This window comes from Ochotona princeps, chromosome 17 (assembly GCF_030435755.1).
Source record: "Ochotona princeps isolate mOchPri1 chromosome 17, mOchPri1.hap1, whole genome shotgun sequence".
Lineage (NCBI taxonomy): Eukaryota > Metazoa > Chordata > Mammalia > Lagomorpha > Ochotonidae > Ochotona > Ochotona princeps.
Genome location: NC_080848.1, coordinates 51324994 through 51351689, shown reverse-complemented (window position 1 = coordinate 51351689; position 26696 = coordinate 51324994). Strand labels below are relative to the sequence as shown.

At 46.5% G+C, this 26696-nt stretch overlaps 1 protein-coding gene across 6 annotated transcripts; it reads right to left on the bottom strand.

Moving 5' to 3' along the window:
- Window positions 1–1440: 1440 nt before the first annotated feature.
- TMEM220 (transmembrane protein 220) lies at window positions 1441–25923 on the bottom strand. Of its 6 annotated transcripts, none has more exons than XM_058676188.1 (7): window positions 25720–25923; window positions 17597–17626; window positions 16104–16194; window positions 11232–11292; window positions 8106–8229; window positions 6960–7019; window positions 1441–2186 (listed from the first exon to the last, which is right to left on the bottom strand). In XM_058676188.1, exons 2-7 carry the CDS (start codon window positions 17611–17613, stop codon window positions 2051–2053), a joined length of 489 nt encoding a protein of 162 aa, XP_058532171.1. In that variant the 5' UTR covers window positions 17614–17626; window positions 25720–25923; the 3' UTR covers window positions 1441–2050. The 6 variants fall into 6 exon arrangements, with proteins under 6 accessions (XP_058532171.1, XP_058532169.1, XP_058532170.1 ...); XM_058676186.1 differs by lacking the exon at window positions 25720–25923 and adding an exon at window positions 17990–18141; XM_058676187.1 differs by lacking the exon at window positions 25720–25923 and adding an exon at window positions 17990–18141 and having other exon boundaries at window positions 16125–16194.
- Between the last annotated feature and the right edge of the window lie 773 nt (window positions 25924–26696).

Sequence of the window (26696 nt, the reverse complement as noted above, 5' to 3'; positions counted from 1 at the left end):
AGCATATCTTAAACATGACTGTCTCGGCCTCAGAATGAAGCAAGCCTGGGAGGACGGGCTAGAGCTGAGGTTAAATGTGCTAATGTGCCTATCTCTTTGTGTGACTTTAAGAGGAGAAGCCACACATTAAACAAAGCCTTTACATGTATTTTATTGGCCTCTGAATTTTTTTACTGTATTTATTGTTTTGATAATCTTACTTAGTTACTTAGGGTACAAAGGGTCAAGGGCTACAGGAAAGTGGGTAAGACCATTGTTTCCACACTAATACCATTTTTCCCCCTGTATCTGGGATCAGGGGAGAAATAAAGGGAAAAGCCCCTCCCAGCCTCCCTCCTATCCCAGGTCCCCAGTGTGAGTTGGACTCTAACTTTTACTATAGGTGTTTTAATACCAACTAGTTATTTCTCCCCTTTTTCTTTATCCAGATCTTGCTAGAAAATTTCTGTTTTTTGGCCACTGTGTCAAAAACAAAGAATCAAAACCATGCCTCCTTTAACAAATACAATAATAGGGCCCGGCGCGGTGGCCTAGCGGCTAAAGTCCTCACTTTGAGTGTGCCAGGGATCCCATATGGGCACCGGTTCTAATCCCGGCAGCTCCACTTCCCATCCAGCTCCCTGCTTGTGGCCTGGGAAAACAGTCCAGGGCAGCCCAAAGCCATGGGATCCTGCACCGGCGTGGGAGACCTGGAAGAAAGAAGTTCCTGGATCCTGGCTTTGGATCAGCACAGCACTGGCCGTTGCGATCCCTTGGGGAGTGAATCATCGGACAGAAGGTCTTCCTCTCTGTCTCTCCTCCTCTCTGTATATCTGACTTTTCAACAAAAATAAAATAAATCTTAAAAAAAACCAAGTACAATAATATATAAAGTATAATTATAATCTGTAATTGTAACTGTCGTCCACATGAGCAGAAATAACTGTCCATCAAAAATGAAATGTAGAATGTGACGCAAAGTATTTCAGCAGACACGTGTAAAAAAGTGAATAGAAACATGCAAATTTTAATAGTATATTTAACCAAATTAATCTTTTGACATCATAAAAATATTTTATATTTCTTTTGCACATTGAAAAAAGTGTAAGTGGGTATTTTACACTTATAATCCACTCATGTGAACACTGAATTTTCATTGGAAATAGAGACTTAGATAAGATGAAATCTGTAGCAGCAAGAGCAGATTGACATAACCAGATTGTTTCAAACACGAGTTTTATATTAAGTGAAAATCAGTGTTTAATTAAGGTAAACATGAGAGAAGAACTAGATTTTTTTAAAGCTACCCTAGCCTCATTTCAAGGGCTCCATAGCAGTGTGGGGCTAGTGGCTGCTTGCTGTACTGTAGGATGTAGCTTTCAAACCCTCCCCTGCCTCGGGTGACTCTCAGTGTTCCGATGCATAGATGTTGACCTCATTACTCAGAATGTAGGTTCCTGGTCCCAAATGGATGGCTTCTATTCAACTTCCTCATCTTTCCAAGACATGCCTGTCCTTGCAGCTTACCTCGAGTGCTCACTCAGGTCACGGCGCTGTGCCAATTCAGGGCCACGACCCTCTCTTGATGTTTTAGTCAAGCACAGACTTACACAGGCATTCCTTCTCCCTATTGCTTTCCCATTTGCTAATTGGATCCTTGCAGCAGAATAAGTAGGGGCTCTGATAGTAATCCTACTGTAAGGATTTCAATCTCTATAGAAATGCCTGGCTGGAGTTTTGCTTGTCCAAGTCACATGGCTAGTGCTGATACTCAATTAAAATGAGCTCTTAACATTTGCTTTAGTGTTTGCCCCAGCGTACTCTGACATCACACCCTTCAGAAAGCCTTCCAGAGAGTGCTGGACTCCATCTCTTATCAGCCTCATCCAATCTGACATTACACGTTACCTTAGAAAGTTCTTGAGGATTTTCTCGTCCCAACTTTCTGTAAAAAATCGTTTCTCTTAGTATTAGCTTACATTACCTGGAATAAACAGCTGGGAAACTGGCCTGTTACCCTTATGTTTATAAGAAACCTAAAATATATTTTTAAGAATGATGACTTTTGCATTTAAATTGCTGTCTTGCAGTGAGTTGGCCATGAGGACTGCAACTCCTTGTTTGTGTACACATAGATCCATGAGATAAATGGGAAAAGAACAATTATAATGGCAAGAGCCAACTGAATTCTCCCACCAACTGGATTCCTAGAAATAAAAAAAAAACATATATATATATATATAAATAATAACTCAATAGAAGGATAGATGGCCTGGAAACAAAACGGAGTTAGTAAAACGTCATTACATTTTAGTATAGCTCGTGTGTGTGTGTGTGCAAAAGCTGACTCCAATTAACACAGATATGTATATTTGTCACTACGTACATTGACACTTGAAAAAAATTTTGAACGGAGGCTAGCAGGGCAGAGAAGTCTCTCAGTTGCTGGTGCATTTTGAATACCCTTCATAGCTGGGGCTGGGACAGGACCTGGCTATGGGGCAGGGAACTCAGAGATGTGCCTCCCAAGGTGCACATTAGCAGGAAGCTGGAACACAGGTGGAGCTGGAACTCAAACTCAGGCACTTTCAGTATGGGATGCAGGCAGCCCAGACGGCAATGAGCCGCTGTGACAAACTCCTACCCTCTCTGAGATGTAACTCATTATTTTGTAGGAATTCTTTATATATTCTTTACAGAAATCCTGATGTTAACATATGTTGCCAAATTTCGCCTCCTCAAGATTTTAAAGATCTTAAGTTGCCATCTCTAGTTTCTTTATTTCACGTTAGATCTGCAGCCCACCTGACTTAGGAAAGTTGTGGGGCAGGGGTTATTTCACTTTTTTTCCCCTTATGGCTGCTCAGTTTTTCCAGGCACTAGTTATTGAAGACGCCATTCTTTGCTACCCTGCAAAACCATCTTTGTCGCAAATCAAGGTTCTACCATACGCATGAATCTGTTTCTCAATTCTGCTGTTTTCCTCATTTATTTATCCTTTCACCAGAATATGTTTGTGTCTCCAACTACTAAGGTATTTTCTAATTGTAATCATAATTTCTCAGTGTTTTTTCCATCAGGATTTGGCAATCTTGCTAAATGTATTCCTAAGGGGTTCACTTCATGCTCTGAACCGTGCCACGTTTTTGCTTTTGTCACTTGCGGTTGCCAGCTGTTTGGAATACAGTCTGTTTTCTTTTCTTCTATCCTGAATCCAGGAATCATGCCAAACCTCATGATCAGTTCTAACAATGTTGAACATTCCTCTACATAATCAACCAGGCCATCCACAAATAATGAAAACTTTATTTCTTCCTTTTCAACTTCTGGGCCTTTTATTGCCTTTTCTTCATTATGGCCTGGTCAGCACAGTGCCTAAAACAATGTGGAATTCCGATTTCATTTCTGGCATCAGAGGAACTGTCTGTCATTCACTATCATGCCTTACTGTTGATGCTGTCTAGTAGCTAGTTCCTTCCTACACCTATTTTATAAGAACTTTAAATAAATAAATAAATAAATAAATAAATAAATAAATAAATAAATAAATAAAGGTCTGGCGCGGTAGCCTAGTGGCTAAGGCCTAGTGATACATGCCAGGATCCCATAGGGGCCCTGTTTCCCATCCAGCTCCCTGCTTGTGGCCTGGGAAAGCAGTAGAGGACGGCCCAAAGCCGTGGGACCCTGCACCTGTGTGGGAGACCTGGAGGAGGCTCCTGGCTTCAGATCGACGCAGCTCTGGCTGTTGTGGTCACTTGGGGTGTGGATTATTGGACAGAAGATCTTCCTCTCTGTCTCTCCTCCTCTCTATATATTTGACTTTCTAATAAAAATAAATACAGAAGGTTTTCTGTTTCTTCGCTGACATGGGAAACAATGATTGGTTTTTGAATGTTTCATGAGCTTGGTGTTCCTGTAAGAAGCCTGCCTTGGTGGTTGGGTTATACATCGCAGGATCTGACTTTCTGTTTGATTAGTGTTTTTCCATCTGTGGTGGTGGGATGGCTGTGCAATTTCCTTCGGCTGAAGTGTTCTTGCCAAGTTTTTCTCTCATGTTTGTTTTGCCCTCATGAGTTGGACAGAGTTTCTACATTTTTGGCTCAAGGTCATCATTATTTCTTCTTTAAATGTTAGACTTCTCCAGCTGTACTAAGTCAAGAATTTCCCTTTAGAGAAAACTTAAAAAATGGACTTAATTTCCTTAATAGTTACGAGACTATTCCTGTGCAAGTTTTGGTAAATTGTGTTTTTTCCTAAGATTGTGTAGTTAATCTGTTTTAAAATGTATTGGCATTAAGTTGTCTATAATATTATCTTAACAGTTTTTTAAATATGTATTTTTTGTGTGATTGTATTCTCTTTCATATTTTTATTTTCCTTTAGTCTCCTTTATTTTTCCTCTTAATCTCCTGTGGCAGGGGATTAGCTTACTGCTATTTCCCTAACTTTTTAAACTAAGGAATTCCTAACTTTTTGGAAGCTTAGCTCATTAATTTTTGGTCTTTCTGTTTTTTTTCCCTTTTTCATTGTATATTCTTAAGTTGACCAATTTCCCAAATGTGATTTTTTTTAAAAAAAAGATTTGCTCATTTTTATTGGAAAGGCAGATTTACAGAGAGAAGGAGAGACAAGATCTTCCATCTGCTAGTTCACTCCGCAAGTGGCCACAATGGCCAGAACTGAGCTGATCTGAAGCCAGGAGCCTTTACCAGGTCTCCTATGTGGGTGGAATTTCCCAAGGCTTTGGGTCATCCTCCACAGTTTTCCCATGCCACAAACAGGGAGTTGGATGGGAAGTGGAGCAGCGGGGACATGAACTGGGTCCTATATGGGATCCCAGCACTTGCAAGGGGAGGATTAGCCAATTGAACCATCACACTGGGCCTTCCCAAATGTGATTTTTAGCCATATTCCAAATTTTATTAGCCACAAATTTTGATATTCAGGGTTCTTATTCAACTCAAAAATATTTTCTAATTTCCACTGTGATTTCTTTATTTGATTCAAATGTTATTTGAAAGTGTATTTCCTAACTTTTAAAAATATAGTGATTGCCTCATTATCTTTAGTTAATGATTTCTAGCTTAACTGAACTGTGGTCATAGAACAGCCTGTAGGGCTCCAGCCTTTTGCAATTTGTTCAGACTTATTTCATGGCCTAATATACAAGCCATTATTTTATACATTTGCACCATGTAAGTGAATGGCGATTCTGCCTCTGTTGCTTTAGGTGTTGTAAATATATGTTCACAGGCCAGGTTTCTTATTGTGTGATTAAGTACTATAAAGCTTCATTGTTTTATTTTTATGTCTGTTTGTTCTATTAGTGACTGAAAGAAGTGTGTTCAATTCTTGCAGGATACTTTGGATTTTTCACCTTTTTTATTGTTGTTCTGTCAATTTCTGTCGTCTATATTTTGAAGAATGTTATTAAGTAGTACAAACTTTGACTTGTTATTTCTTCTTGATAAACTGTACCTTTTTTATTAAAGAAGTGTCTTCCTTTGGCATCGTAAGCCCACTGTTTACGAAGTGATGTTGAGAGGAACTATTGGCTATAAGAAAGATGGCAAGAGTAGATCTCTCCTTCATTCCATTATACCAGGATAAGTTGAAAAGATGAAATACACTTGTATTAGAAGAAAAGTTAGGGAAGTTACTTTGCTGGGTAGGAGGGAAGGCAGTATTCTTGTGACTACAGGTTAGGTTTATTTGAATCTATCTTGTATTATGGATTTGACTTGGGAACTTTGTAGATATTTCACGTAATTCTAAATAATGAATGTATTTTTAGAAAGATTATCGCGAGAAATAAATGAGCCTAACCGTTTCACTTCTGGTAGCATAACACACAGAGTTAACTATTGCAAGTCCTTTGAGTATACATCCCTGAATGGCGTATACTCTAATGACAAAGAAAAAAAAATCCATTTTAAAAAATCCTATTGATATTTTGAGATTGTGTCTATTCTGTGCAATAAATCAAATTAATTATTATGGTAAAGTCCCTGAGACTACAGACTTTTATCACCATTGAAAGGAAATATAGATATAGGGTTAAATGAAAACTGGCACAACACATAACATTATTTTAGCTTTAAATATATAATATATACATATATTATGCATAAATATTTATGACACATACACATTTACATACTTCGAAAAATATTTGATAAAGGGTTTGGGACATAAAACATGAGCATAAGGGTGAGTGTTTGGCCCAGAATTCAGCTAGTTATGGTTGGTGTTTGTGTAGTTTTTTCATACTTTGGTCTTTGGTCTGTATCTACATATTTAAGGATTATGCTTTATAAGCAGTTGTACAGCTAGGTTTTTTATTTTTATACTTTGAAAATCTTGGACTCTTCAGTGGTCTATTTCCATTTAATATAATTTCTGATGTGTTTGGGTTTAAATTTGTCTTAGTGTCAGCTTCCCATTTGTCCCACTTGTACTATATCTTTTCTCTGACTCTCCCTGCCTTACATATTTTCTGTTCACCCCAAGGATTATAACATGAACTCATGACTTACCAAAGTCCGGTTGTAAATCAAAAGTCTCACCCCCTCCAAGGCAATCGAGTGCCTTCAGAAACACTCCAATTCCATTTCTTCCCCTCCTAATTCCATACACTACTCTTGTCATGAATTTTTTTTCTGTTCTATGCATCACTGTTATTTTATAACAAATGTTCTCTAATATGTACCTGCACATTTCTATCTTCTTCGCCCTTCATGCCTTCCCTTGGGCCAGTCACCGTCTATGACCATTGGGATCACAGAGAAGACCATGGCAGTCATGAACAGGTGGGGTGTCAGGAGATGCCAAATCAACTATGATTTGCTTGCCTTGGAAAAAAAGGACAGATTTCTCCCCAAGGGCCCCTGCTTTTATTTGTGCGTCTACATGTTCGCTGCTGCTTGACTCCACAAACCTTAAGGACATATCCAGTTTGAGAAAGGAGTGGAAGAACTTACTCTGATGAGCTACAGCATAGGCCCATCCAGGCAGTGATGATCACCAAGCCAGACAGCTCCCTAGAAAACAGCACACATGCCAGGGAGGCACACACCATCACCTTCTCACCAGGACCACTTCCCCAAGACATAGCACACCTACAGAACACGCATAAATTTTTTTTCCTGATGAAAATTAATTGCATATAAAGAGGTGGAGAGGAAACCACGACTGTTTGCAAACTCTCTTTTCTATCCCACTGCTGAGATGGGCCAATACTGCATCAAGACTCAGAGATGAGAAAGTTAAGCGTCACCAGCTTTGTGAAAAATTCTCCTCTTTAGAAAGCCTGGAGAGCAAATCAGGGAGGTGAGAAAGTAAATCGGATGGGTTGAGTCGGCTCCAGCTTGATGCCTACCAATTATGGTGAATGCAAGGTGGGACTTTCAGCGTTACTAGCCTCATCTGATGGGTAACAGAAGTGCTTTTAGCCCACGCATTTGGAAAGTAGGTACCCATCCTGCAATTATTATTAGTCTGGTTCATTTTTCTTCCCTACCCATTGACTTCCTCTCCTGCAATCGGACCCTATGTATTAGTTTGATCTCATCCTGCCCAACTTTGAAGCACCTAAAACAATGTTGAAAATGACAGATAAATCTGACCTGGGTTTCTTGGTTGTACTGTTCCTCCCAGTGACCCGAAATCATGGATGTATCTCATATGTTTTTTTCTTTCTTAATAGGTACTTAACTTTCGGAAGGGCCCATTTATAAGTTAGCAAACAGTCATGAGACATTCCAGAACAAGTCTCACAGAGGTGGCCAATCCCACTTGGTAAGATTCGTTTTGAATCATAGACAGATTGGCCTGCAGACAGAGTGACCTCTGTACAGTAGATGGAGGATTACTGCATGGCATGCTTGCTAGTTGGAAGGAAGCCAAGGTCTAACTGCCCCACTATAGAATGTCTGTGTTACAGTAGAAAGAATGGAGTCTGATAGTGCTGGGTTTGAGCCTTGCCTTTCCTCCCTTCTTCAGTTTCTCCCACGTGTAATGCGGACATGGTAGAGCCGAGGGGATGAAATCAGCATCATGCACAGATAAGGAATGTGAGATTTCTCAGAACTATCCCAGCCTTCCAAAGAGCAAAAGTCACTGCTTACCTGCCTTCTTCTTCGTGTAAGATGTTCTCCTGTGCATGAAGCAAGAAGTGGTGGGCCAGGCTGAGAGCCCACACCATGCAAACGAACATGTGGATGGCAGACACACTCTTCCAAATAAAGTTACCTGCAAAGAGATATCCTGATGCTGTTAATGATGCTAGACTAACGCATCTCAGAGAAAAATGATGGCATTGTGTGTTTTGTTATACTCTGCTTTCAGGGAAGGCCTTTAGAAGAAACTTGAATTTTTTTTTCTGGGAATAACAAATATGGGAGCCACAGGCTTGCTTATGAACTGAAGTAGTCATTTCTTGTTTTGGGGGTCTAGCAAACTCCTTCATATGACAGTCAACCTTTATTTTTGGTGGGGGTCCAGCAGTCCATGTGTCCAGTGAACTGGACCACGCTAGATGAAGCAATGCATTGTGTGCACTTGGCCATAGGGATTTGTCTGAGAACAAACAGATGGTAAGTCAGGACCCATAATTCTGACATCTTGGTAAAGAAATACAGTCTACATCCTCTCAAAATTCAGTCTGTTAGACACGGATGGGAAGATGTGGGGTTATCAGGTGGAATGCAAGAGTGAAGTCAGGGCAGCCAACCATGGAGAGGTGGAAAGAAATTTAAATCTTGACTAGACAAATGTCTTAAGTCAATGTCACCCCATCTGTTTCAGTTAACATAAGCTCATGAAAAGTGGAATTAAAAGATGATTTTTGTGCAAGAAAATTCTGAAATCTATGCAGATGAGGCAGGGTCTTCATGAAGTTCATAAAAATGCATATTATGAACAAATTCTACATAGGTTTCAAAAACTTCTCATGCCCAAATAAACTTATGCTTTCATTTTATAGTTCCAGGAGCTAGGGAAGGACCCTCTTATGCCAGTACATTTTCTTTTTCCCTCCCAGCACCTTTGAGTTATTGATATTTTTCTAGCTTTTAACTAGAGGAGCTCTAAGTAGAAGATCCAGCTTCAAGATGTAGCGTTCTGCAGGCCTGCACAAGAAGCCCAGGCATTTAAGGAACTAGAATTTTCCCCATCAAGGTGAGAATAAACCCTTGGGCTTCCTTCTGAGCCCCCTCAGAAACTGACGTTGAGAGAATAGTGTGTTAACATTTAATGACCCCCCAGAGATTAGGAAATCTTAATAACTACCATTAAATGGATTCTTTTCTGTTACTAAGATACTGTTTAATAGTTCAGAACCATCCAATTAAGATTTCTTGAGGGTTTTTTTTATGGCTGCCAAAGGTCAAGGAGCTATTTTGCCTAGCACTGAGTTCCACAGCCAATTAAACAATACAAACCAATTACCAATTATATATTCTTCACTTACCCGGAAGTTCAAAAAGCAGGCTACAGAATAAATATGACACTATTCTTTATTTTAAACATCCATCCATGCAACAAGCATTAAGTAGCACCTTAATCTGGGACTTCTCATCCTCTAAAGCTGGGAGAAAGAAATCTAAATTGTTTCTAAGCCACCCTGCCTATTGTCTTTTTGTTCTGAAGTCCAAACAGATTAGGACACATTCATGGGCAACCTTAAGCAAAGACACGTAAAACATCATCTTGCTTCTAAGGCAGCCACAGCCTAGCAGGGGAAACATATGGAAATATGTAATATCCGGTCATAGGTACCTTGACGGGATACAGGGAGATAAGGTAGAGGGCAACTTTCACTGTTATCACAGATACCCGAGAGAAGCCAATTGTGAAAGCAGAAGGTTTATTTTGGCTTATAGTTTTGGAAATCCACAGTCCAAGATATCAGCCAGGCCTGACATTTGATGAGTGTGGTGGGTGGAGGAACAAGTAGAGGTGAACCAGGAAGCAGACAAGAGAATGGCTGGAGAACCAACTCAAGCTTGGAGAACCAGCCTTCAGGTAATAATCAGCTCCCAAGGGCATGTCCTTGGTGACCAAAGGACTTCGAACTAGCCCTACCTCCTAGATCAGAGGTGGGGTGTATTCACCCCACAAAATCATCTGATCTGGCCTTGCCAAGGCAACTACAGGTGGGACTCAAAATTCAGTAAATCTATAGCAGGTTAATTTCTAAGCTTATAATTTTGTGTGGCCTGTGAACAATGTTATAAATACCAAAATGGCCCTTGGCAGAAAAATATATGGTTCCCCCGCCCATGTCTATAACTGGATCAAACCTCTAATGTCTCTCTCTCCTTTTTTTAAAAAGATTTATTTATTTTTATTGGAAAGTCAGATATACAGAGAGGAGGAGAGACAGAGAGGAAGATCTTCCGTCTGATGATTCACTCCCCAAGTGACCACAACAGCTGGTGCTGCGTCAGTCTGAAGCCAGGTGCCAGGAACTTCCTCCAGGTCTCCCACATGGGTGCAGGGTCCCAAGGTTTTGGGCCGTCCTCAACTGCTTTCCCAGGCCACAAGCAGGGAGCTGGATGGGAAGCGGGACTGCCGGGATTAGAACCGGTGCCCATATGGGATCCCGGCACATTCAAGGCGAGGACTTTAACTGCTAGGCCACCATGCTGGGCCCTCTACTGTCTCTTAATAAAGCCACACTAGGATCCTTAGAGGACACCAAAGCCAATACCCAAATTAATGCAAAATCTGCTACATGTGTGAATGCAAAAGTCAAGACTTGTTTCAGACAATGTCTACACATAACTTCAGGTGTTAACTACATTCCAAATGAGAAAGTCATTGCCGGGAGCAGTTCTGCTCCAAGAAGAATGAGTATGGAGTAGACACCGGTTCCCACGGAATACGGAGACACACAGTTAGCATGTGGATTGTTACTGATTTAATGTTGGTTCTGTGGCTTCAGAAGTCATTGTAGTGACTGAACCCCTGATGTCTCATGGGATAAACGACACAACTACCATTGCACACAAGCATAGGGAGGTCTTAGGTTTGAATGAGTAAAGAATGGCTTAGTATAGCAAATCCTTGTGAAGTGTTCCTGAAGATGGGTAAGGACGACCTAGGTTAAAATTGTGCCTATATGATTATAAGTGAAAAAGAAAAAGAGTTAGAGAACCCCACTTTTTCTCTCAGAAGCTTACAAAATAAGTTCTGCTTATGACAAGCGAATTGGATCGGCCACATCTCCATTCCAAATCCAGGGTTCATACCTGTGACAAGAGGGTTAAATCCAACCAGCAGGGTCAGTACTGCAGGTATTGTATACGCCACCTGTGAGCCAAAAGAGGGAATGGCGTGAGTTATGAAGTACACCCTGGGGCAGGTGTTGGGATGCAATGGGCTAAGCTGTCACTTGTGATGGCCACATCCCATACTGGCATTTCTGGGATCAAGTCCTGCCTCCAATCCAGCTTCCTGCTAATGCGCCTGGGAGGCAGCGGTGTCGGCTCAAGCATGGAGACCCTGCCGTTCCGCTGGAGTCCCTGGCTGTGAGCTTCCACTCGGCCCAGCCCTGGCTGTTGTGAACACTGTCATCCACTGCCTCCGCAGGCACATTATCTGGGGTTACAGGCAGAGCATCCGGGACCCGAACTGGTACTTTTGGATGTGATGCCAGCTTAGCCCACTGTGCCTCCCATGCCAACCCATCAGAGTTGGGTTTTTAAACATGCTGAGCTCCCCATGTCTCTTAAGTCATTTCCAGGTCAGAATGACTTTTCCCACAGTGTTAAAAGGGAATATGCTTTGAAAAGCAGGGCAGAAGCAGCCACAGTCAGCTAGACAGCCCCACAAGGCCTGACTCAACGGACCGTGCAGCCCAGCATCCCACGGGAAGTTTTCTACATTGTATAGTTCAGAGGTGCCACTTGATGCCATCGGCCTCCTCTGTTGGAAGTTTCTGATGAACTTGTTTGTGATTTGGAAGGCTGACTCTGAACAGAATCTCTTTCCAAGCCTCATTCATAGCAGGCAGGCTCTTGCCAAACTGTGTGTGTGTGTGTGTGTATCATGAGTTGAGGGCAAGTGGAGAGGGCAGGTTTCTAAGAAGCGTGAGAACTTTCTGAGATACATAGCTATTTCACATCTCTTGCTAGGCTTATGTCAAAACCTCCTGTTCATGTGGAAGCTGTCAGAGCAGCACATCTTCAGCAATTTGTTTCCTCGATAATAACATGCCCATCTTGACCCTGGGGAGGGAGAACATTTGGATTACAGTCTCTGTCTTCTCTACTCTGCCTCTAACCCTTGCAGGAATATGAGTGAGTGCTGACATTTGCAAGGCAGGTAATCCCTACCCGGTCTCAGGCATGCTGCTGGGGGCTACAGTGGTGCTGCACACACTGTACTGTGCTCATAGGTGCCTGGAGGGCTTGTTGCCGACTGAATCTGAGTCTGGAGGTCTCGGGTAAAGCCTTGGATGCTGCATTTGCAACAAGTGCCCTTTCCTAAGCGCATGTGTGTGAGACAGAATTAATAGACACAACATAGAATGTTCAATGGTGCTCTCCACAAGGAATGTTTGAAGGGTTCTCTTTCCACTGGGCTCCCTGGTAATGTGCCTAGGAAGGTAGCAGAGGATAGCTCAAGGACTTGGGGCCTTGCCACTCATGTGGGGCACCTGGATGGAGCTCCAGGCTCCTGGCTTCTGCTTGGCTCAGCCCTGGCTGTTGCAGCCACTTGGGGAATGGCTTTCTGTCTCTCTCCCTTTCTAGGACTCTGGTGCAAAAAAAAAAAAAAAAGGCATGGGAAATCATTTTAAAATGTGCATTTACATATTTCTGTCACTAATAGCTTAAGAAATCTAAAAACTTACTTCAGCATATTGTTAACAAATACAGGAACAAAATTCCTTTTCAAAGTAACTAATAGTTTCCTGTGGCAATTGTGACACATTAATCTTGATTTGAATGTTTTTTTTTTCTATTATAAGTTTTGAGGGATGAGAGACTAAAAATAGTTGCTTCTAGTACAAACATTTTAAGAAAAACCATTCAATGAACCAAACAGATTCTATTTATGATAGACTCTATTTATGATATATGTATATATATATGAGATTTTTTTTTTATTTTACTTGAAAGTCAGAATTACAGAGAGAGTGAGGAAGAGACAAAGAGAGAGCAAGGGAGCTCTTCCATTCACTGGTTTACTCCCCAAGTGGCCGCAATGGCCAGGGCAAGCAGGCCTGAAGCCAGGAGCCAGAAGCTTTCTCCTGGTCTCCTCCATCGGTGCAGGACCACAGGTTTTGGGCCATCTTCCGCTGCTTTCTCAGGCCATCAGCAAGGAGCTGGATCAGAAATGGAACAGCTGGCATTGGAACCAGCACTCATATGGGATGCTGGTGCTGCAGGCAAATTGGCATGCTACGCCACCATGCTGGCCTTGGTGTTTTAAATTTTTGTTGGTGGACTTAAATCAAACCAAACCAAACCAACTGAGAGTTTGTAATGTTTCCATACACTATTTAGTGCAATTCACCACACAGTCCCTGAGAGCTTTGAGTCATACATACTTGTTGTACCAAGGGCCAGGACCAAAGCCTTCTGAAAAACCCAGCTGGGTTACCCAGCCTCTTCCCGGGAAGGGGTGTTCATGTTCCAAGAACGAAACAACTTCCTAGTGATGCTATTCAAAGCATTTACCAACAGGCGTGCAGGGGAGGTAAAATACCAGCCTGTCCCCTGAAAATATGCAGGACCAGTCCAACTAAGCTGAGCAGCATCCTGGGAGAACCCCCTTCTTGTCAAGGGGGAGAAAAAGCAGGAGACAGCTTAATTTTGCTCCTGCCTACGTGGGATGTTCTTGTTTTGCAGACAAGGTGTTGGGAGCTACAGCAGTCATTCTGTAAACATGAGAAATATCACTCGTACAGTGAGGATGGCAGACTACAAAGCTCAGGTCCCTGACACTACCACTTAGCATTAAACAGTCACCGCTTGACTTCTTGTTTTTTTTTTTAAAGATTTTATTATTATTGGAAAGCTGGATATACAGAGAGGAGAGACAGAGAGGAAGATCTTCCATCCGATGTTTCACTCCCCAAGTGAGCCGCAACGGGCCGGTACGCGCCGATCCGATGCTGGGACCAGGAACCTCTTCCGGGTCTCCCACGCGGGTGCAGGGTCCCAAGGCTTTGGGCCGTCCTCTCCTGCTTTCCCAGGCCACAAGCAGGGAGCTGGATGGGAAGTGGAGCTGCCGGGATTAGAACCGGCGCCCATATGGGATCCCGGGGCGTTCAAGGCGAGGACTTTTAGCCGCTAGGCCACGCCGCCGGGCCCGACTTCTTGTTAAGGGAGACACCTTCGGGGCCCGGCGCTGTGGCCTAGCGGCTGGAATTCTTGCCCTGAACACGCCGGGATCCCATATGGGCGCCGGTACTAGTCCTGGCAGCTCCACTTCCCATCCAGCTCCCTGCTTGTGGCCTGGGAAAACAGTCGAGGACGACCCAAAGTCTTGGGACTCTACCCATGTGGGAGACCTGGAGGAAGTTCCTGGTCCCGGCATCGGATCGGCGCGTACCGGCCCGTTGCGGCTCACTTGGGGAGTGAATCATTGGATGAAAGATCTTCCTCTCTGTCTCTCCTCCTCTCTGTATATCTGACTTTCCAATAAAAATAAATAAATATTTTTAAAAAAGGGAGACACCTTCAGTAAATGTCCTCTCTTGAGAACAGGCTGAGAGGATGGGGACGCGGGGGGTGAACTGGGTACAAGACCAGGTCTTATACCCCACAAACTCAAGTGTGTTCAGATAAATATTCATCCTGAGTCCATATGGGAAGGTGTTTTCTAAGGGAAGCTCTGTGTGAGGTGGCCTGAAGCCTACCAACAGCAGCCTTATCCTCCTGCAGGCTGCCGGGTCCAGAGCCAACCTTGACACGGAACCAAACGTGCCCACCAGGCTGAGAAGGGGAGTTGGGGCCAAACTGTAGCAGGCCTGGAGTCTAAATTGGGAAGCTTCAATTTAGAGATCCCAGGAAATGGTTAAGAGTTTTTAGAGTGGAAAGTGTTCTGGGAGCAGACGAAACCAGAAAGCAGTCAGAAGGGTTGAGAAGGGGCCAGTGCTGTGGCACAGTAAGTGAAACCTTAGCCTGTGATGCTAGGATCCCATATGAGCACCAGTTCAAGTTTCCATTGCTACACTTTGGATCCAGCTCCCTGTTAGTGAGCTGGGGAAAGCAGCAGTAGATAGCCCAAGCACCTGGGTCCCTGTCACCCATGAGGGAGACCTGGATGGCTCCTGGCTTTGGCCTGGCCCAACCGTAGCTGTGAACCACTTAAGGAGTGAACTAGCAGGTACAAGTTCTGTCTCTTCCTTCCTGTCTGCAACTCTTTCAAAAAAAGAAAAAAAAACACATACATCTTAAATTAAAAAAAGAGAGAGAGAGAAAGAGGGTGGGGAGGTGCTGGCTGTCGCACAAGTTCATGTACAAGTCCACATCGGAGAAGGAATGGTTGACTGGGAACAGGGGACGCGTGTCCGTGCCGTTGTGGGGTTTGTCAGTCGTCTGAAGGTGGAGTAAGGCGACACATATAGATAGGGCATGAATAAGCAAATTAGACTGGGGTGGTTCCTTGCGGAGTTGATTTTTCATTTCATTGTTTGATTGTTTTGTTTTAAAAGATGCCAGAGGCAGCGGTAAGGCAGAGAGACGTTGAAGACAACCAAAGCTTTGAGCCAGGATGGCTCAGCACTTGTGTCTGCTGCCAATTGAAACAGGCGAGTCAGGAGGTGGAGGGAGTTCTGGGTGGATTTGAGGTCTCCTGATGCCTTTGGGAATCTTTTAAAAGATTGACTAATGATATCATATGTTTGCTCTAAGATAAGATAATATGATGTCAAATCTAGAGATGGCATATGTGAATCTTACTCTGTGTCACTTCATGCTTACCTGTTCCTTCTGCAACAAGATCTTGTGATGCAATTCATTAATCAACCATCCATAAGAGGCTGATTGTTTACAATCGCCTGAGATGGTCAATGTCCCCTTCATCACTGTTATTGGTACTGCCCATAAATAACGAAGATCTAATCCTCATTGTACCTATATTAGGGCCCCAGGATATAAGAACGAATTCACAATGAAATGATAGTCTCCTACATGGTTGGGAGACATTCCAGTGGAAACATGATGGACTGGGGAAAACTCACGAAGGACACACATTATGAACCTGGAGGGGATAGCAGAGGGGAGCGGAGGGAACTTGAGGGAGCGGGAGGGAAGAGCCCAGTGCTAACTAAATTGTATAAAAAAAATTAATTAAAAAAGATTGACTTATTTATCTGAAAGGCAGAGGGATAGGAAGAGAAAGGGAGAGACAAACAGAAAGATCTTCCATGCACTGATTCCCTCCCTAAATGTTTGCAGTGGCCAGGGCTGGTCCAGGCCAGCACCAGGAGCCTAGAGCCCATCTGGGTGCTCCACCAGGGCAGCAGGGACCCAAGCACTTGGGCTGCCTTCCCAGGTGCATTAGCTGAGTACACTCAAATGGGTTGTGGAAGGCGTCATAGGCAGTGACTTCACCCGCAGTGCCACAAGGCTGGCCTGAGAAATTCAGCATTAAGCTGGATATTTGAGATTTATCTTCAGGGAACTAGTTTTTGAAACTCAGGGCCCTGGTGCTGAGGAAGGGACAGTTTGATATCCATCAGGGATATGTGAATCAGAGTGCACTGGGAAAACACCAGGCCATAAACAGGCTGTCTGGGGTTTCCCCAGTTACTCCCTCAGGCTTCCCCTTGTTCCAAAGCCTATATATCTCCTCGCTGGCGATGTCACACAGCCTCGTGTATATGCGCGGAAGGAAACTGGGAAAAATTGCAGGAAATGCTCAGGTTCAGTCTAATCCTGCTGTAGTTCCCTTCCGAGGTTTAGTCGGTACTTGCAGGTGTTACGGGCTCCAGCAACTTTCTATGACTCTACCTCACCAAGCTAGCAGAGCCATAGAGCTCAGGCCTGCCACTACCCCACTCAAGGTTGCTGGAGTCCCCGGACAGCCGGCTCAGACGATTATGCAAAAGCCCACAAAGTGCCCTCAGCTGGGTTATCAGCTCCAATAAGCATAGCGGCCCCCCTCTCTCTCCAGGACACAGCAACATCCGAGGATGTGCCAGTCCCTCCTGTAAGAAGAAAGCAGCAGAAGATGGCCCTGGTCCTTGGACCTTGCACTTGCCAAAGAGACTCGGATGAAGCTTTGTTGTTGAGTGCACTTGGAGAGCGAAACTCTACAGGGTGAACCTCCCTCTCTGGAACTCCTTGAACTATAATAATAATAATAATAATATTTATTATTATTATTATGTCATCATGGTACAAGAACTGCCGGTATAAACCCTCTCCTAGAAAGGCCTCTGTGTCTCTAGAAAGTTAAGAATTTACACACACAGCTTACATTGTCACTGTGATACTGCACCAACCCCAACTTTAAAGCACATGGAAAAAAAAGTTAGGAAAAGAAAACCTTACAAAGGATTTGAATACTAAAGTTTAGATGTCAATAGAGGATTGGCAAATACAGAAAAAGGTGCGGTTAACACAATTCCTGGAAGCGAAAGCAGCCAGAGCGTACTCACCACCCACACTTCTGCATCAGGATCGTTGGTCTGCAAGGACAAGAGGGTCAGGCATCAGCCAGTCCTGTAAACCCATCCTGTCCTGCCCCCCGGCCTGCACATGGCCTCCTGGCTTAATCATCCTAGCCGAGTGAACCATAACACCTCTCCCGGGGTGGTGGTGGAAGAGTACTTGGAGTTGTCCATAATAGGTGGCGGCGGCCCAGGCCAACAAGGAACCTCGGGGAAGCTGCTGGGCCGGCTCTCAGGGAAGCTGCGTGCCCAGGCCCAGGCGTGCTTCCGGGACACTGGACTGACTGCCTGAGCCCTTTACCCTGCAGCCGACCCCAGGGACGAGGGCCAGAGCCTGACGCACACTGGCGAGTTCCTCAACCCCTCCCCGCGCCGCCTGACCTGCACGAAGGCGGCGAGCGTGAAGAAGGCGGCCATGAGCGCATTGCAGGCCCGCCACAGGGCGCGCGCCCAGGGCGCGGACGCGGGGGCCATTCCCGGGGAGCTGCGGAGCGCAAGGCGGCCCTACCCGGCCGACAGCCTTCCCTTCCGCCTCCCGGTCCAGCACAGTGGCCGCCAGGGGCCGCTGCTCGGCCGGCAGCTGCGCTGCGGGTGTGGCTGAGGTCAGGTAGCAGGGAACAGAGAACTTTCTCCAGAGGCCCTGAGGCTCCTCGGTGGCGGCTGGGCCACTCCTAGACTCGCAGTTCCAGCTCCAGGAGCCTGTTCGTCTCCCACACGGTAAAAGCAGAGGAGACAGGAGCTCAGAGAGTTGTGAGTGTGTGTTTCCTGATCAGCGTGCATGGGTGACATCTCCAAAGCCCCATAAGCATTATGGTAATTGCTGGAGTGAGGACTGTTCCCATTAGCATCCTCCACGGCTGGCAGATTTCGCAGACAGCCCTAGCCATCTCCCTGGGGCTTTTATCATAAAAAGGTATTTACATATCATACATATTTACATTTCTCTTCCATCACAGGAAAACCAATAACGGTTTTCCATACCCCTGCCTTGCCCCCCATCATTAATGCCTTAGGGACTGAAGACACTGAAACACTTGCGTTGTTTTCACTTACTTTCCCTCTTTTTCCACTTTCTGTAGCTTTACCTTTCTGATGAGTTCTCACTAAGGCCTCATTTATACATCCAGGAGCCTCATTTCTGCGGCTCCAGTGCCCACCCCTCACACCTCCTTCCTCCTCAGAGCTCTATTTATTTGAAAGGCAGAATTGCAATGAAAGGGAGGGAGGGAGAGAGACAGAGAGGGGAAATCTTCCATCCCGAGTCACTCCCCAAATGATCACATCAGTCCGGGGAGTGCCATGCTGAAGCCAGGAGCTTCTTCTGGGTCTTCCCCGTGGCTGCAGAGCCCAAACTCTTGGGCCATTCTCTGCTGCTTTCCCAGGCACCTTAGCAGGGAGCTGGATGGGAAGTGGAGCAGCTGGGACTCACACTGGAGTCCGTAGAGGATGCCAGCACTCCAAGTCGCAATTTCACCACAGTGCTGGCCCCTGTCCGCTTCATTCCAGGGACAGCTCCAGAACAAATGTTGGGAGGGTGTATGTTTTCTTGTTTGGTTGGTTGGTTGGTTTTTTTTCTCTTTCAAGACACATTGTTCAATGGTGCACCCAAGTGTTTGGCCCTACACTTGGTGCCAGGACCTTGGAGGTGGATTGGCTGTGGGTTCTCCAAGGTGATTGACTTGGCAAGGGGAGAAACACATCAGCGGAGGTGTGGTTGGGGCAGCAGGGGCCCTCTACCACCTGCAGTCTGACTAGGCTCCTTTGGGTATCACTGCTCAGTGCACAGCCTTGGGGCTGGGACAAGCTAGACAGCCACCATTCTGCTCTATGATGTAATAGGCTCATTTGGGTGCCCCTGAGGCCGCGTGCTGCAACTTGGGCTCCTCTAGTTCCTCCGCTTGGGACTGCAGGTGCAGAGAGGTCAGCTGTGGTGTGGCTGTGGGTGGAGGGTGACTCCCAGGGGTGCGTGTGCTGGAAGCTTGGTCCCCAGGGCGGTGATGGTAGGAGGTGGCTAAGAGGTGGGGCACAGTGGAAAATGATGAAGTCTTTCAGCGTTCTCATGGAACCCAGAGTTTCTGTGAGGGGGAATTGTTGTTAAAGGAGTTAGCCTTGTTTAAAGGAGAGAGAGAGAGAGAGAGAGAGAGAGAGAGAGAGAGAGAGATTCTCCATCTGTTTGTTCACTTCCCAGAGCCGTCCTGCACAGGGGTCAGGGTAAGTAGGACCATGGTGTACCTTTCCAAGGATTGGGCTCACTGAAAGCCAGATTGGAAGCAGAGCAGCTGGGACTCTGTGGTGTTGGAAGTGGTGGCTTAGCCTGCTGTGTGCACCACAGTGCTGTCCCCTGGAATCTCTCTGACTTCTTGTCGGACCCATCCTCTGGCCTTGCATTGCTATTCACCAGGAACCTGATACCAGAGGGCTGTCTGACCTTGGCCATTTAGCCTTCCAAAACTGTGAGCTTTTAAATAAACCCATTGGCTGTAGAAACCACCCAGTCCCAGATGTTTTATTGCAGTAACAAAGTCAGAGCCTTTAAAGAGGTGATTGGGTTTCAGCGTGGTCTTAGGGGGTGGGTGGTGGGAAGGAGGTTGGTGCAGGACGCTGGACAGTGTGACCTTAGAAGAGCATTTTAGTGCACAGCCAGCTGCAGTGGGAGGACCTGGGAGGACATGAGAGAAGGTGCCCATCTGTTGGCCAAGGAACACAGTCTTCAGAGGAAGCTGACCCTGCCCATGCCTTGACCTTGAACTTGCAGTCTCCAGATTTGTGACAAAGTACTTTCTGGTTGTTCAAGCCACCCAGTCTCTGGTTATGGCATCCCCACTAAATTCCTGTTGAGCCTGGTTATAATACCAGAAAAGAAGAAACAAACTGAAAATGCCAACAAGCTCTTGTGCGCCAGGCAGCCACTGTGCAGGCGTCTGATTTTAACTGTGTAGGATTTATTTATCTCTGTTCTAGGGTCAGTGTCTTGATCACTGCTGAGTGGAGTGGCCCCTCCCGTCTCTCATGGCCAGCACCTGTGGTCTGCAGGGGCTGACCCTGCTGCTGCTGCTCCAGGGGCAGGCGGGGACATTGGTCTGCCAATTGGCATAGCCTATTCCCCTGCTAACCATGATTAGGTACTGGGGTGGGCACCTGTTCCACATTGTCTAGCTTTAGTCCCAGGATTTGTACTGGACTTGGGGCAGCCAGTAATCTATAGGAACTCCAGTTATATTTGAGTTTCAGATCGTCAATGAACATTTTTGTGTGTGTGTGTGTTTGATCAGTCTGAGTATGTTCCAATATTTGCGAAACCTGGTATTCTAGTTAAGCTTCCGTTTCTGGCTGAGTGTGTTGAGCTGGTTGAGATGTGAGCCTGGAACCTTCTTGAGAGGGCCTCAGCGTGAGAAAGGCCTCCTAGAGGTGACATCAGAGCTGTGAGGTGGACAGAGGCCCTGGATCCAGATGCGTCTGCAACTTGCCTCCCCAGCTTCAGCTCTGCAGGCTGACCGAGTGCTCTCCTGAGATAAACCTGGCTGAATCAGGCTTTTGTCACTCACCTCAAAGAATGACGACTGGTCAAGTCTCGATGCAGCAGCTGAACCTGCGCTCTGGAATCCACAGCAGCCTTGGCTGCAGGACAGTCGTCCATCGGCCAGAGCAGAGACGGCTTAGCCTGAGAAGTCATGAGAAATGGGTTTAACTGAAACCAGTGTGTCCCTGACACGCACAGCTCTACCGGAGGAGCCACCGCGTGCTCCTCCCGCCTCCCTGGGAGTTGATGTCGGTGCTGCTGCGGAGCTGAGGTGGGCCTGAGAGGAACGAGGGCAGGAAGGGCATTTCTAACGAACCTTGAGAACGAAGCACTGGGTGAGCGACGGGTTTGGAGTATGACGGCAAAAGTCTTACCACCTGGGTCCGACATGATGGCTCAGGGGCAAAATCCTCCCCTTGCAAGTGCCGGGATCCCGTATGGCCACTGGTTTGAATCCCAGCTGCTCCACTTTCCTTCTAATTCCCTGGCCTGGGAAAGCAGTAGAGGATGGACCAAAGCCTTGGGTCCTTCCACCCACGTGGGAGAACTGGAAGAAGCTCTGGGCTTCAGATCAGCTCAGCATTGCGACCACTTGGGAGTAAACCAAGAGATGGAAGACCTTCCTTGCTCTGTCTTTTCTTCTCTCTGTAAATCTGTCTTTCCAACAACAATAACAACAATAATAAAAATCTTTAAAAAAAAGTCTTCACACCTGCTTGTGCTGACTGACCATGGAAGGCACTGGCTCCAAGAATGGTCACCTCCTCTTGTGCCACCCATTTGAAGAATTCTGTTCCGTGTACCCCTCAGCCCTCACTCCCTCTGAGGCGCGCGCCGAGCCATGCATTCCATCCTTCCAAGGTTAGCTCTGGACTCGCGATGTGTCCAGTGCCACAGACACAGCCAACACAGCCTTCACCTTGGAGGGGCTTGCAGACCACGCAATCATCTCACCAAGAAGCAGCTGATTGCAGGGGGCATTGCGCAAGACGGAGGGCTGCTGGCAGGTGGGGAAATGTGTGCAGATAGGGGGACTGGCCTCTTCTGGGGGGAATGAGTCACAGGTGTACCATGAAAAATGAGTGGATGAAGACAACACGGGAGAGAGAAGTCCACGTGAGAAGTTACTGAATGCTGAAGCTCCAGGGCAGGGCAGCGAGTGAGCAAGGGGTGTTAAGTGGAGGAAGACAGCGGACTGGAAAGCCGAGGTGAGGACTTGGGCCTTCACACTGAGTGTGCCGGGAGCTCAGGGTTGGGAGGTGTGGAGGAGAGGACGCAGGGACTGACCAACGACAGGCATGATGCCAGTCAGGACCAGCGGTTTAGAGCCTTTGAAGCTGTCTTTTCTGTCCAACCGCGACTTTCTGCTGTGTGTCCACAAGATGGCGATAGCGGATTTCTACTACCAGAACAACGAACACCAGCTTGGCAGGAAGGAGCCCTGGAGGAGTGCCGGCGTCCTGTGCCTGGCTCCCGCGTGGCGGCCCTAGGTAGACTTTCTGGGTGGGTGTGAAGTTGGTTATCAGCACCCGGGAGAAGAAACACAAACAGAACTTTGTACCAGGAAACTTTTAGGTTCAAACAGAGGTGTTGGAAAGAGTGAGCCCTGCCTCGCTGGTGGAGCTGGCAGCACTTGACGCGGTTTGCTCTCCTGAGGTTCCAGAAACATCAGAGAAACTCACGAGGCAATCAGTTCCAACTCAGGATTATTACAGCAATCAACAATGACGTTATCTACTGTTGAAGATTTACTGTGAAGCTCATGTGCTACCCTTTCATCTCTTTGACATCTTTTTCTTAAGATTAAAGATTTTTAATTTTTATTGGAAAGGCGGATTTTTACAGAACAGAGAGACAGGAAGATCCTCCATCTGCTGGTTCACTCCCCAAATGGCTGCAACGGCCAGAACTGAGCTGATCCGAAGCCAGGAGCTGGGAGATTCCTCATCATCTCCCACACTGGTGCAAGGCCCAAGGACCTGGGCCATTCTCCGCTGCTTTCCCAGACCAGAAACAGGTTGCTGGATGGGAAGTGGAGCAGACAGGTCACGAACCAGTGTCCACATTGGATGCCAGCGCTTGAAGGTGGAAGATTAGCCTGTTGAGCCACAATACCAGATATGTTTTAAAAGCTTATTTTCTACTTGAAAAAAGAGGGAGGGGAGAAGAGAGGGAGAGAGATATCTGACGTCTGCTGGTTCATTCCCCCAAATGGCTTGTAATAGACAAGCCTGGACCAGGCTGAAGCCAGGAGCCAGGAACTCCATCTGGGCCTCCTATGAGGGTGGTAGGGGCCCACATACTCGAGCCATTACCTGCTGTGTATCTGGAATCAACAACAGGAAGCCAGATAGAAGCAAAGCAGCCGGAACCTGAGCAGACACTTGGAAAGGAGATGCTGGCGTTGCAAGAGGTGGCTTGACCAGCTGTACGGCCACGCCTGCTCACTCCTTGACTTCTTGAAGCCCCCGCAACTTCTGGATTCCAAATCTAAGCTTTCACATCCCCTGCTGCCTCTCCGGCTCCCCTCTTTACACGGATGGCGCCGTCTGCTATCCCAGCTGCCCTTGGCGTTAGTTACCTGCTGCTGTCTTAGCAAATGCTCAGTAAACCTGAAACTTTAAATTTTTTACCATTTTGTTGTGCCGGGCCGGGGGTGGGGGAGAGTAGCACTTCCGGGCAAGGCCTTGAGGGTATAATCTTGCCCTGCCTTTTCCAACTGCTGGTGGCTCCTCTTGGCTATGTCACTCAACCCGCGAGATGCCTTTCCCCCTTCTCCCTGCTCAGCCTGCCAGTAGGCTTCTCTGTTCAGTGTCCCCCATCTTTCTTAACTAATACCCGGATCAGCCCATCAGCCTTCCCTGCTCCCCAAGACTGCAGTAACCCTGGATTCCCTAGGACCTCAATTGTGACCCTTCAAAAGTGTCAACTGTTTGGAAATGAAGCCCCTTAGGGTGAAGACGACAGTTCAGTGAGTCCTAAGCGCAGGGCCTTGATCCTGCCTGGGTGCTTGGTGGGCTTACCGGACGAAGAAGTCTGTCCCCCAGAGCCTTTTCCCTCTCTCTGCAGGAGGGCAGGGCCAGACGAAGAAGCCGTGAGGTCGCCGATCCTCATGGCACCTTGACTTTGGACCACCAGCCTCCAGAACTGTGAGGAGCCAAACGCCTCACTTGCTGCCTGCCCTGTACCCTTCCCATGAGTTCACATGCACCTGCACATGGTACCCTAGAAACACAGCCCTCTGAGTTCTGCCAGCACCCAGGACTTCTTTGCCCAGAGCTTTGGGGCACAGTGTCCCCTTCTGCCTGGAGGCTCAGCTTGGCTGTCTTGCTTCTCATCCTCCCACTCTTAACCCAGTATGTGTTAGACAATGACAGACTTCTTGGCAGGAAGGCAGAACCAGCACCCGAGCTAGCAATCCCTGAAAGAGTAAAGACTTTCCTTTAAACAATTTTTTTGACATAGCATGTTTTTAATTTTGCATTATAGTCAAAGACACTCCATGAGATGAAGAGCTACACAAGAACAAAAACCATCACTCAGCAAGGACCGGAAACAGCAGTCAAATGAAGAGATGCCCACTTCTCTTGTGTACGGTCAACTCTAAAATAAACACAGCTGAGTGAAACTGTAATAGTATTAGTGTTTCTTGAGACAATGACTGCAATCCTTAGGAGGATGGAGTAAACAGCTGTGCTCTACTCTTAGAGTAGAATGCAAGAGAAGCGAAGGAAGGAACCTTGGGTCATGTGCAACCGCAAGCAAGGGTGGCATAAACAGACCACGCCAGGGAGGCCACACATCGTGCAGTCCACATCGTGTGGGTGGGTTGGCATGGAGTTCTGAAACAGGCAGCATCTTGGTGGTGAAAGCTGCCAGGTCACGTTGCTTTAAATCTCTGTCAGACGAGTGGGAAGGAATTATAGACTAGTATAATTTGAGTGATCATGAATGTTTATAGTCCTTGATTGTTTTCCTGCTCAACTATGATCTTTTTATTTGTTATTTGCTGAGCTCTTTGGTTGATTGAAGCATTAAACGTTTGACTCTAATGTACATTAACAATACGATCTCAAAAAAAATTAAGCAAAACATAAAGTTGAAGAGGAGTCACAACAGTGGTCCTCTGTGGGGGTGGGAGCGAGGACTGATTGGGAAAGCGTGCTAATGGTTGTGTTCTGTATTTTGAGGGAGGTAACACGTGCGTGTGTGTGTGTGTGTTTGCCCAATCGCATCATCCACACACACGACATTGACTAATTTCTCTGTTTGCAAAACCTATCTTTTAGAAATATAAATCTTCCAGCAAATATTGAACTGTAGGGAAAAATGCTCAAGCTGAAGTGTTTAGAGGTGAAGGGTGCTGATGTCTGCAAACTGAAAACTAAAATGGGCTCACAGCGTCTGGAGGAAGCATGGAAGACGTGAGACGAGAGCAGGAGAGTAAGTTGTGCCCTGCACCCTGTGGACCCCACGTGCTGGCCAACTCTACTCTGCTCTGACAGAGCAGGGGTCTGGGTCAGACCGCAGTAGCCTCCGGCATCACCCACCATCCAAGCCCCCATCCCTCAGCTCCCAAGCATATGCTCACCTACAGCAGGCCGGCTCTCCAGAAAGCGGCTTGGTCCGGCTCAAAACACAAGCCCAGCAGTTCACAGAGTCTTCGAAAACTTGCAATGATTAGCTCTGAAGGAAAAACAAACAACCCCACTTTCCCTTAGTTGGAACATTGATGAAGGAAGCAGAGAGAAAGCAGAGCTTGCACACAATGCTATCTTGCCTTATCTGTGAAATGGAGGTGTTGACATTTCCCTGGTGGAGTTGGCATCACGTCGGTGTGTGTCATGGTGCGTTGCGTCCTATCACAGCCTTCGTCTCCTGTTACTGCGTTGACCCGTGGCCTTGGGTGCAGGTGACCAGGTCCTCCCTGGGGAGGGGAGGAGGGGCGGGAGTGCACTTGCTTCTCCCAGCCATGAGGATGGTACTCCCTGCCCCCTTACCTGCTGCTCTTGTCAGATCCTCCTCATCTGCCCAATCACATGTTGAACTCAGCCCTCTCTTGGCTGTCCTAGCAACCTGCCTCTCTGTGTCCAAAGCCAAATCCATCCACCCTCCTTCTTCCTTCCTTCTTCCTTCCCTTTCCTTCTCTCTTTTCTTCCTTCCTTTTTTCTTCCTCTTTCTTCCCTCCTTTCTCCCTCCTTCCCTTCTTACCTCACCCTCTCCTTCCCTCCATCCCTGCCTTCCTTCTCTTGCCTCCTTTCCCCCTCCCTCCCCTCCCTCCTCTCTCCTCCCTTCCCTATTTCTTTCCTCCCATCCCTTCCTTCCACTCTTCCCTCCTCTCCCGTCCTGTCGTCTCCCCTCCCTCCCTCCCTCCCTCCCTCAAATAACAAACAGATAAAGTAAGAGATTGGCAGATGGATGAATGAGTGAAAACATTCCCTACTCTGTGGCTGTCCTAGAAAATGCACCCAGCATCCACCATGTGTGACTACCACAACCACAATAACATCCTTTTTTGAGAAAAAAGGATAGGAGCCGAGGTGGCAACTCTGAGTGTGGTCTTAGCTT